Genomic DNA, 12,422 nt, shown 5'->3' with positions numbered 1-12,422 from the left:
AATGCAAGTTAGTACCGTAAAATATAAGAAAAAGATACAGGACCCAGTTGCAAAGATCAGATTGAATTCAAACTATGCCAGTGCTAGTTGAAATTGGAAGATATTACTCAGAGCTATCTTTAGTGAGATCTATACCTTTAGCAAAAATAAAGAAAAAAAAAGTCTTCACCTGTGCAGCTCGCTAATAGTACTGAAACTAAAGACCATAAGGGAGGGGTTTTTTTTGTTGTTTTTCTCATTTGCTGCACTGATTCAGTAAACCAACTCAAAGCGAGCACATAAGGAAATAAATCTTCCTCTCTAGACAGAAGAGATCATGTCCATATTTTACACGAAGTGATGAAATTAAACAAATACTGCCTTTCACTGGGAGAAAGAAATTGTCTTGGAGAGATGGCTATGTACAAAGTTAACTGTTCAGTACTTTTACAGAACTGGAAAGATAGTTCAGATTTTTTTTTTTTTTGTACAAAAAACTTTATTTTAAAAAATCTTCTTGGTACTCCAATTACAATGCCATCTGGTGAAATAACTGGAGACCTCATCCACTTATGAATTATGGCACTATCACTGAAGCTGACTGTAGAGCATACATCATAGGCAAATGCTCAGATCTGTTGGCTCTTCAGGCTTTTGGTTGTGCTGGTGGATGCTGTAGTGCCCAGGGTGGGAAGTTAAGAGCAGATTCGAGGAGCTGATCCCAGAACCCACTCAGATGCAGCAGAGGAGAAATGGAGAGCTGGAGTAGGAAGGAGCATAGTGAGACATGTGGACTGCTCCACAAAACTAGCCACAACAGCCTCATTTCTGAAGGGAGAGAAGTGGAACTAAAGGGGAGACAGTGCAAAACCAACAGGAAGGGTCTGTGGGGACTTTCTGAGAGGTGAAATTGCAGGGAGTAATTGGTTTTGAAGTAAGGACAAACACCATAGTTACGCATTTCACTGTCATTGTGGCTGCAGATAGGATGCTCCTGCATGTTCCGGAGGTTCTTCTCATTCATAAAGCTGACACACTGCCTAAAAAGCCCAGACAAGCCTGTTTTGAAATAAGTTAAGGGCTTATCTAAGCCTTTCTCATAGTGTAAGAGAATCCAGTCATCGGCATGGAATAGTAGACAGAAAATGTAGCTGTGCAAGCTTTGCCTCCAGAGACAGGTATCTGGAAAAGCCATCAGACTTCAGTTTCCATTTCGGAATGGCATTTGTTCGCTTCCCTCTAAAACATAGCCATCCCTTCTTTCATGGAAAAGAGATTTAGGCCAAGCAGCCTGCTGATGTAGTCACAGAAAAAGGTTTTTGTTCCTTTTCAGAGCTTCCTTAGGGAGTGTAGAACCTAGACCTCAATAACTCTGCCTTTCCCAATGAGGTACACACTGGAAGAGGAGAGCATCCTTTAGTGGATCCTGGGGGACAGGCACAGCTGTTCCTCCAATATGGAGAGCATCAGATTTCTTCCCTGAGAACCGTCCCTGCATTACATTGTCTAAGGAATGGAGCTGGATGAAACATAAGCCTGAAAAAAATCCACACCCCCATCTCAATGTTTTTAAAGATGTCCCACCCCATGACACACACCCCCCTCTACACACTATTTGGATTTTAATGAACATTTGGAATATTTTTGTTTCAAAACAACAGGTTGAAAATACTTTAGTTTAAATATTTTGATAAAAGATCCCTGTTTTGCATTTGTTTTCCAAACTGAGTTTGTGTATTCCTGTTTTAGAATAAAATTTTCATACATCACGTTTTGCTTCAGCACTTAAGAAGCACAGATCAAAATCTTCACTAGCCAGAAACAAAACAAAACAAAACACTCCATGATTATTTTCTTCTAGATCAGAGTTTTAAAGGGACAACACCTGAGACTGAATTTGGGACAGGGACTCTTACCTGTATAATTCATTAAATGATCTCTGAAAAAGGTGATAATTTAAATCAGATACTTTAATCTGGATTCAGTTAAAAATGGGAAGCAAAGAAAACAGATGGCATGAGATTTTTGAGTTAAGCATTACAGGCTATCCTACTGCTGCTGTTTTATTGTTGTTTTTTTTTTTTTTTTAAGCACAAATAAATGCTGTCAGTTTGGTCCTTTCTAAATACTTAGAAATAATAGTCCTTGCTCTGAAGTGTACTCAAAAGTCTTGAGATGGGGGTTTTTCAGTTGTGCTCACATTTGAGGCACTCTGCTGATGTTATTGTTGGAATGACTCCCTATCTGTTCTGCGTTGCAATGAAAGCAGATCATGGGAGCCAGGTGCCTCTGCAGGTCCCTTTTTTGGTCGCTTTGCCCCATCTACTGGTGAGAGACTGTCTTCTTTTCTGGTTTAGTTTTACAAGTCTGTTCTTAAAAGTCTGTTATCTGCTACCTTCTCTGTCAAACCATGCTACAAATAACTCCTTGTGCTCACTTTTCTACACCATTTTCTTCTCTTCCACTACATTTTTTTCCTTAAATGTGAAACGCTAATGTTGAACTGTGACTCCTAGTACCTTAATCACAGCAGCTGTGTTTTGTGATATTGAATGAAAACATAGGTCTAGCAGGGAAAGTACTGACTATCTTGGATCGGTTGCTCAGTTTCAATTCTTTACATAAGTTCTGGATGTGGGAGGGAGTTGTTTGTTGGTTGTATTTTTTTAAGTACAAACACACCAGAACTTGCCTTTATGCTGAAAACTGAAAATAAATGAGATCATCGTGTTAGAAAGACAGCAAGAGACAACCAGGGTAAATTTTCAACTCAGTCATATATCCCTTTCTCACATCCATCCTCATGTTGTTTGCTTAGGTCCTGATCCAAAAAAAATTACACGAACACGTGCTTCATTCTGAGCACAGCAGAAATCCTACCTGGTCTACAGTAGAAGCTGGAAGTAACAAACATCTCTGCAGCTCAGGCAGCCTGTTGAGATCTGTAGAGTATGGAAACGAATTTCTCAGCTAGGAAGCCAAGTTTAACAATTTTCTAAATACACAAAAATAAATCTCTCTGAAAATTGGGCATCTATTGAGAGAGTATTTTTCCTAAGAGAAACAACTGTTGCAGGGAGATGAGTAAGAAAGAGTGTTAGGAAATTTCCAGCTGAATGTGTGCATTGAAGTATGAGTTTGTGAGGATCTTTTACTATCAACAGGGTCAATGTAGAGCACTAAAACGGTAGTGCATTTGTTTTAAAACACCTGATCCACTACATTGTTTCTCCATACTCTTGGATTCATATTTTTACTCACTCCCCCTCACCAAAAAAAAAAAAAAAAAGAGCCCAAACCACAAGCCTGTTCCATTCATTAGTTACTTCAGAGGTATTTTTGCAGAGGTAAATTGTTCATTTTGAAACCACATTAATCAAGATTAAATTACGGTAGATGCTACAAGGGATCCCACTGGACAAGCTTTGTGTCGTACGTTAGCACTGATGGCCTTCAACTGCTCCATCCCTTGCACTGGAGCGGAGGATGGAGCTCACCTTGTAGCGATAGTAATTAGTGGCTTAAGCAGGAGATCCTGTTCTGCTTATGAGCATGGTTCTCTGGGAGCTCAGCTTAGCACCTTGCATTTTAGGATAGAAGTTAATGAAATAAAGCCCAGTGCTTCTGCTGTTTTGAATAAGGCCCTGACTGCGCAGAGAAAGACCTGAGGCTTTTAGCCAATGTCAGAGAGTTTGATGAACTAGGTTTGCTTCCTCTCTTACAGGGACCTCCAGGACCCCCAGGCACTGCTGGACCCCCTGGACCACCTGGAGCACCAGTAAGAAAACAGGCTTGGGTTTTGTTTTTTTGTTGTTGTTGTTGTTTTATAGGAAGGAGAGGAAAACATAGCCGGGGAGATCATGGATTTTGGTGGGAACTGAGTCAGGGCCTCTGACAATGTGTGTTTTCTCTTGTATTTTCTCACTGAAAAGCCACAGCTGGTCCTAGAGGACAGTTTCTCTGTGCTGAGTGTTGGGACCACGTCGGTGCTACCCGGGGATAAGTCAATGTCTGCTGCACCCCCCATGGCAGAGACCTGACTGCGGTAGAAGGGAAAATTGTGTTTAAATTGAAAGCAGCAACCACCACTGAGGTAGCTACAAAGGACAGAAATACTGATATTTTTGTTGTTGTTCTTCTGGTTTCATTTTTCAGGGACTGCCAGGAGAAATTGGAGTTTCTGGTAAAACTGGACCACCGGGACAAGCTGTAAGTGTTGAGGAATTGCTTCTCTTGCCTCTATACTCTCAATGACTTCAGATACTTTAATTCTCAAGTCTTTACTTCGTTTCCTACAGCTTGTCTGCACACAAGGTTTTAACGTGGGCTCCAACACTGTTGCCTTTAATGCAGATGTTAGCCTCTGATGCCTTCTGTGAATAAGAATGTTACCAGATGCAGTCTACTGTTCCTACACACTAGGACCATGATGTTTTCTTTGTATAATAGCTTTCAGAATTCATTTTGCATTTGTCAAGATATTGTTCTTCCAAACATGGAGTTTCCTGAATCAGGCTAAAGAGCTCACAATTAAAATCTCGGGTCTAGCAGAGCATGGCAATTCCCATTGGCTGTTAAGTCAAGAAAGGTGAATTATGAAATACTTAATATGAAAAAGTGCCACCGACAGCCTGCGGTGTTTGGCGATTGACTGACACTGAGAAAGGGCACAAAACTTTTTCTCACCATTTTAAAGGCATTACAGGAAGTAATTTTAATTCTTATCTTGCTGAAAAATTCTGTCACTGTGTTGTATAATTTAATTTCAGGAGTCTATATATTGTGTAAGAAATTACCAATATTTAAAAGCAGAAATAGACTTTAAAAATTCTTTAGAGCTGCAGATAATAGAGACTTATAGAGAATGATAAGTAAAAATGTGATGTTTAGTTACTTAAGAATCCACGGTGCATAAAAGCGCTATACTGTGTTTTCCCTGTAACAACACTGACATCCAGTGGTCATTCACCAAAACTGGGATACCGGCAAAAGGGCCCAGCAGATACATACATTATGAGAATAGAATCATAGAATAGAATCATAGAATGGCTTGGGTTGGAAGGGACCTTTAAAGGTCACCTAGTCCAACCCCCTGCAAGGAGCAGGGACATCTCCAACCAGATCAGGTTGCTCAGGGCCCCATCCAACCTGGCCTTGAATGTTTCCAGGGATGAGAAGTTTTGTATATTTTGAGTCACAGTAGCAAAAAAAAAGTTGAAGCAAAATGCATGAGGTGATTCTTCTTTTCTTAAACTTAGGTCAGTGGCAAGAGGGACAAAATGACCATGCTTATGCTGAGCTTGCTGTTAACAATTTCAAGAACAGGGACTTGCAGCTAATGATTTTCTCTTGTTTAGGGGTTACCTGGCAAAGATGGATTCAATGGGCTTCCTGGGCTTCCAGGTCAAAAGGCAAGTTGACAGCATGTGCACTGGTATTAAGCTGCTTACTTAGGCAGCTTATCTGGGTGAGCTAGCAAGCGTACACAAGAAGGGGAGCGCATCTCCAGAGCCAAACACCACCTCACCACTCCAACATCACTAAGCCACCAGTGAAGATCGAGGGCTATGTCAGTAGCTGTGATTACACCGTACTGAGTTGTTATGAAGATGGAGCTGGTTGTAAATACAGCAGGGATGAGAGCTCCTCTTCCAGTCTTCAACTTTTTCATCCTATTTGACAAATACAGCTGAGCATTGCAAACAGAGAAGCTTCTACTGTCACTCAGGAAAGCCAGTCACACTGGCAGGTGAAAGCATGTCTACAAGGCACAAAGAAGAACAAAGAAGTGCTGTAGGCTCCAAAGACATCCCTTTCTTTCCTTCCTGAAGGACTGGAAAGAAGAGATGACATCCATCTAAGGCTTCTGTAGGTCTGTATGGCAGAAAGGTGGTTCTTCATTATTTCCTGCTTCTTATACCCCATTTGAAAGCTTCTACAAATGATTGGGAAGAGTTGTCTCCTCTGCTTTCTCTGCAGTGAGAGAATGGAGACAGGAGATTTAGAGGTAGGAGACACTCTGGTTGACTTGACATCACTGTGTAAATAAGTGTCAAAGAAATGTGCCATATTTTGACTATGCAGGGCAAGCTAGGCTTTGGGAATGATGACACTGCTTTGAGATAAGGACCCCAGCTCTTAGCCGTCTACTGCCTTGGATTTAAATGGCAGCGGTTTTTTTTTTTTGCTTCTGATACTTGAGCACTATGACCCCTACTTGTTTCAATACTACACTGAACTTATACTTGCTTCTCTCTCTGAGTGCTTGAGCCCAAGTCTAGCAGAGTCCATCTGCCTTTTACTGATGGCTAAAGGTGAGAAATTTGGAGCCTATGACAAATTTCTGAGACTAAATAAATCTCTGGACCTTATCCACATCCCTATGCAGTACCTACCACCTTCCCATCTATGTAGTGTGTTTCAGCTCTTAATCCACTGCAGTGTCTGCTCTCCATGTTTCCACCACCCACCCTGAAAAATCAGTTTCGAAGTATTTGCCTAAGAGGGACAGTGGCCAAGGTCCCAATTCCACAATTTTTAAAAAATGTTTTTTGAAAGAAATAATGTAGACTTTCTAACCACATAGAATTTGAAGAAACTGAATAGAGGTTATGTTATTCAGGTAATTCACTATGGACATCTTTAACGTAACAGTGGTTGACTTTTTGTTATTCCAGTAGGGTGATCGGTGCTGGAGATGTGCTTGCAAACAGTGCTAGAATGGAAAAATGTTCCAGGAAACATATCCTCACATGGCTCCATTTACATTTTCAGGCTGATACTTGGGGTTTGAGTCAAAATATTCCTCACTGTTGACTGCAAACATGCTGTACTACCATAGGAGTTTGTATATTAAATTCTTGCATTTCCTGCAGGGAGAACAAGGGGAAAAGGGTGAGGAAGGCTTTCCTGGAAAAGCTGGTCCTAAGGTAAGCTATTTTCTTTCATAGTTTGCTGTAGCCATTGAGTCAGTCAAGGCCTGATTTTGGAAGGTCTTATACTGCAGTGAGGAGACTAACATTCCTCTGAAGTTGGAGGCATAAGAGGATGAGCAGAACTGCTCCAAAATACCAAACCCTGTTCGATGCTATTCTCACAAGTCTACATGTGGTCTGGGTTCCCAAACCACCAAGAAGGCAATTTCAGTGTCTTATGGGAGGTATGTAGAAAAACAGGGACCAGAACCATAGGGGACAATCTTTACTAATGAGAAAGTGTTCTTACAAAAGGGTCAGATCCTTGCAATGTTAAAGTCTTGCTTTTGTTTTCCCAGGGTGAACCAGGGAGCCGTGGCCAATCTGGGGAGCAGGTGAGCAAGAAAAACAGTCTTAGCAGCAAGGCCTACCTGTCAGAGTGATATAAAGTGATCACATGCAATAACAAAGCCATTTGCCAATAACAAGATCTGTGCATGTCATTTGCCTCTGCAATTGAAAATGCAACAGATTAGTGGTTGGGACTGATGATGGGACAGAATAATACAAAAATTCCAGAACATAAATATGCTAGATCCAATTCTTCATTTAATCTTGGAAAATGCAATCAACTTGTTCCTAGTGGATAAAGAAGAAAAGGAAGGCAAAGTGGCTTAAAAGTGCTTGTTTTCCTTCACACCTCACATTAACCCAGAGTGCTGGTTCTAGAAGATAAGGAACTTATTTGTAAGTATAAGATGCCTCTTTCTAGATTTCGCACTCTTCTTTGTCTTACTTTCAGGGTGAAGCAGGTCTTCCTGGTCTTCAAGGTTTACCTGGACTGCGAGGAGAAAAAGGAGACCAGGTGAGTGAGTTTGAGCCACAGCTTGATATGTTTGAGAAATTTGGTGCCAGGAGGACTGGCGCAAGTGTCTCTAGATGATGTTCACACTCTTGGTGTGATTGCTGTGCAATTGCTGTGGTGAGCAGCTGATTGCAAGCAGCAAGGTCACCAATTACCCCTTCCAAAAAAGTACTTCACTGCCTAGTGACTGTTCCTAATTGCAGATGAGGTGCTAATGAACAGTGTCTGTCCTAAATACAGTCAGCTATGACCCATGCTGCACTGCTTGTGAGGCAGTAGAAAATTTACAGGGCTCTTCAGGCCTCACTTTTAGAAATACATGCCTGATTTAAGAACATTTTAAAAATTTAATAACAGCAAAAAACAAATCACATATCTCCCTTCTCACGGAGCCCTGGAGAAGGTTCCAGATGGTTGGATCATTTTCTGATGGGTTAGTTTTCACCCAAGTCCTGGTGTCTGCTGTTTCCCCTGCCTAACTCCAAACCTCTAGGACCATCTACATTCTGGGAAATAGTTGGATCAGGGGCCAGACAGTAAATTTAGCCATGTAAATGAGGCCTTTACTGCTGAGAGCTTATGGCATACTTGAACATGAGCAAGAAGGATCAACTGAGGAACTTGAAGGTGCACAAGTCCATGGGACCTGATGAGATCCATCCACGGGTCCTGAGGGAACTGGTGGATGAAGTTGCCAAGCCACTAGCCATCATATTTGAGAAATCGTGGCGGTCTGGTGAGGTCCCCGATGACTGGAAGAGAGGGAACATAACCCCCATTTTTAAAAAGGGGAACAAGGAGGACCCGGGCAAGTACAGGTCGGTCAGCCTCACCTCTGTGCCTGGCAAGGTCATGGAGCAGATTCTCCTGGAAATCACGCTAAGGCACATGGAGAGCAAGGAGGTGGTTGGTGACAGCCAACATGGCTTCACGAAGGGCAGATTGTGCCTGACCAATTTGGTGGCCCTCTATGACGGCGTGACAGCATCGGTGGACAAGGGACGAGCAACAGATATCATCTACCTGGACTTGTGCAAAGCTTTTGACACTGTCCCGCACGACATCCTTCTGTCTAAACTGAAGAGGCATGGGTTTGGTGGACGGACCACTCGGTGGATAAGGAGTTGGCTGGATGGCTGCACTCAGAGAGTGGTGGTCAACAGCTCGATGTCCAAGTGGAGACCAGTCATGAGTGGTGTCCCTCAGGGGTCTGTGTTGGACCTGGCCCTGTTCAACATCTTTGTTGGTGACATGGACAGTGGGATAGAGTGCACCCTCAGCAAGTTCGCCGATGACACCAAGTTGTGTGGTGCCGTCGACACGCTGGAAGGGAGGGATGCCATCCAGAGGGACCTTGACAGGCTGGAGAGGTGGGCCCATGCCAACCTCATGAAGTTCAACCAGGCCAAGTGCAAGGTCCTGCACCTGGGTCATGGCAATCCCAGGCACAAATACAGGCTGGGCAGAGAATGAATTAAGAGCAGCCCTGAGGAGAAGGACTTGGGAGTGCTGGTGGACGAGAAGCTTAACATGAGCCGGCAATGCGCCCTTGCGGCCCAGAAGGCCAACCGCATCCTGGGCTGCATCAAGAGGAGCGTGGCCAGCAGGTGGAGGGAGGTGATTCTCCCCCTCTACTCTGCCCTGGTGAGACCCCACCTGCAGTACTGTGTCCAGTTCTGGAGCCCAGTTCTGAAGGACATGGACCAGTTGGAGAAGGTCCAAAGGAGGGCCACAAAGATGATCAGAGGGCTAGAGCACCTTTCCTGTGAGGCCAGGCTGAGAGAGTTGGGGCTGTTCAGCCTGGAGAAGAGAAGGCTCCGGGGAGACCTGATAGCAGTCTTCCAGTAGCTCAAGGGGGCCTACAGGAAAGATGGGGAGAGGCTGTTCAGTAGGGCCTGTTGCGATAGGACGAGAGGTAATGGTTTTAAAATAGAGGGGGGTAGATTTAGATTAGAAATTAGGAAAAATTTTTTTACAGTGCGAGTTGTAGAACACTGGAACAGGTTGCCCAGAGAGGTGGTGGAGGCCCCATCCCTGGAAACATTCAAGGCCAGGCTGGATGAGGCTCTGAGCAACCTGATCTAGTTGGGGATGTCCCTGCTCCTTGCAGGGTGGTTGGACTAGAGGACCTTTGAGTGTCCCTTCCAACTCTAACCATTGTATGATTCTAAAAATTAACTGAGGCATCACCGTTCATTTTGCTATATTATATGTATTGTAGAGGATAGGCTATAGAATATATTCTCTCTCTATATATAAAATCATATAAATGTAGGTGAGATAGCTCTTATTCAAATACAGGTTATATACATTTTGTGTATGTGCTCTGAGGAGTACTCACACCGCCTTGTTAAGCATTTCTCATTCAGATGAGCAGGTGACCTGGGAAAAGTAGAGAGGTAGGCACCAGGGAATGGATTAATCAGAAATCTTTACTATAAACAAATCTGGTAGTATGAATGTCCTCTTTGGATCTTAATTCCTCTTTGGGTGCCTCTCTTGTCCAACTAGAAAAAATTCTGGTTTATATAACTGTATCGGGCAGTAGGAACTTCTACATGCAAGTTGATTTAGGGTTGATGCTTTCCTTTCCATGAACTTAATTACTGTTCATTGGCTTTTGAAAATAGTGTGGATTTTATGAAGCCATCTGCCAAATATTACCTTTTTAATTGCTTGCACTGCATCTTGGAGGACAGGTAAGATCAACTGAAAGTTTAAAATATTCTAGTGGGACTGATGCAATCAAATAAAAATGTGCATACTTCCTGCTTTCATTTCCCTGCTTTTAGGGAGAAAAAGGAAAAGATGGTCTCCCAGGATTGAAAGGTGAAAGAGGAGAAAAGGTGAGTCATGAAAAGAGCATGCTCCTCCTTAGACAAGAGAGGAAAAGAGACAAGGGAATAGACAAAAGTGATAGAGGAGAATATCTGAGGAGGATTAGAAACACTGGAAGTTTTTTAGCTGAGCTTTACAGAGAAGTAGCAGCAGAAGCTGTGTGTGGGACAGAGACAACCATTTATTGGTTAATCCAAGAAATAGTCAGCAGTCGATGAAATATAAGGACAATTTCTTTAATTCGAGGAAAATTTTCTTTGTTTTAGAATTGTCTGATAGGGATGAGACTGGAATTAAATTCTAAAGAAGTTTTCTGTGACTGCCTATGATACGCTATAACAATAATTTAAGGAATGCTCTGGGCTTCTGCTATCACAACACTATTAATTTTGGTGAAAATGAGAGAACTATACAAAGGTGCTGTCCACCAAAATTTACATTCAACCTTTCTGAACATGAATGTGAAGATGAAGCACTGACCTTGCAGATGCCTATGACTGTTTAGTGAAAAAATTGCTCTCCTTGTACTGGCAATAGCCATCAAGAATCGGGTACCACTTCGTTCTTTTTCTGAGGATACATCAGCCCTCAGTTTAATAGTGGCTTTCACCAGCTAGGGAGGTGGTACTTCTTTCATGAGTGGTCAAATGACATCTTCAAGGAAGCACCCAAATCTCCTGTATCTGGAAGGTTAACAAGTGATGTTCATAGTTCTTGGCTTTGAAGTGTCAGGGGAACTGATGCTGTTTGTGACAGCTAATGGCAGCTGAGACACCTGGACTATAACTCTCATGAAATATTCCAGCAAAAGTACAGTTTAAACTAAAAAATTAGGGGGAGAACTGTGTTTAGAAACTCATATTTTTTTTTAATGAAAACCAGAAGAGGACTTTTTCCATCCACAAAAGCAGTTCAGCAAAAACATATTTTTCTAGCAAGAATTTTGATCTACTTTAAGTTAAAACACAAATTAAACTCCATATCACTCCTGCACTGGGTGGGGTAACATCCTACATGCAACAAAGCAAGGACAGCAGAAATTCTGGACAGAGCGATGGAGTGAATTCCACCCATCAGAGAAGTGCTATGGTATTTTCAGTGTCACTGAGCTGACAGATTGTTATTGGGTTATATCTCATGCAGTAATGTTCCATCTTCTGCTGATAATGTTGAGTTTTATTTGAGTGTCTTTTAAGATCCTTAGTTACATTTTTCTCCTCTGTCTAGGGTGACATGGGTTCCCCTGGACCACCAGGCTTACCTGGAACAGTAAGTAAGATTGTGTTCTGTGCTGTAACAATATTCAAGGCATCATCATGCTTCCTCTACACAAATTCCTCAGAAACAAAGCTTTTCAAGATCCCTACTTCTCTGCAGAAACCTTAGGACCCATCTACTCTGAGATTATCTCACTTTGCTTCAGAGAAGCAGTATCAAAGTGTAATTGGTCTTTTCATTTTTGGGGAAGATTGTGCCCTGTCTGTCTCTTAGCAAACAGCATTTTTGTATGCCTTTGCCCTGTGGTGGCACTTAAATTGGATTTATGCTTTGTTTAGCAGCTGTGGGAGCTATCTGAAGAAGGTCATGCCTGAAAATAGGGAGTATGTTCATACAGATTTTCCAGGGTGAGCTTGATATTTCCAGCTGCAATCTTAGGATAAGACTGGCTCACTCTCAACAGACAACAGTGAACAATAGCTTGTCTTTCTAGGGAACAAATAACTTTTTTTTTTTCCAGGAAGAGCAGAGGATTCACCTTCTCATTGACATGAACTTACAGGGTGGAGGATTCAGACTGAGCGGTTCTGTAGCCTCTCAGAGTATCC

At 42.4% G+C, this 12,422-nt stretch overlaps 1 protein-coding gene across 1 annotated transcript in view; it reads left to right on the top strand.

Annotated features, from left to right (window-relative positions):
* COL22A1 (collagen type XXII alpha 1 chain) overlaps positions 1-12,422 on the top strand; it is a 201,505-nt gene that overhangs the window by 136,303 nt on the left and 52,780 nt on the right. The window contains exons 24-31 of the mRNA XM_086742654.1: positions 3,704-3,757; positions 4,135-4,188; positions 5,337-5,394; positions 6,859-6,908; positions 7,253-7,288; positions 7,696-7,758; positions 10,551-10,604; positions 11,824-11,865. Coding sequence (XP_086598780.1) covers positions 3,704-3,757; positions 4,135-4,188; positions 5,337-5,394; positions 6,859-6,908; positions 7,253-7,288; positions 7,696-7,758; positions 10,551-10,604; positions 11,824-11,865 — 411 coding nt within the window. The remainder of the gene's footprint in view (positions 1-3,703; positions 3,758-4,134; positions 4,189-5,336; positions 5,395-6,858; positions 6,909-7,252; positions 7,289-7,695; positions 7,759-10,550; positions 10,605-11,823; positions 11,866-12,422) is intronic.

Source organism: Chlamydotis macqueenii, chromosome 2, assembly GCF_036417535.1.
Source record: "Chlamydotis macqueenii isolate bChlMac1 chromosome 2, bChlMac1.mat, whole genome shotgun sequence".
In the NCBI taxonomy this organism is placed as follows: Eukaryota; Metazoa; Chordata; class Aves; order Otidiformes; family Otididae; genus Chlamydotis; species Chlamydotis macqueenii.
The sequence above is the reverse complement of the archived record's forward strand: the minus strand, read 5'-3'. Positions and strand labels throughout refer to the sequence as shown.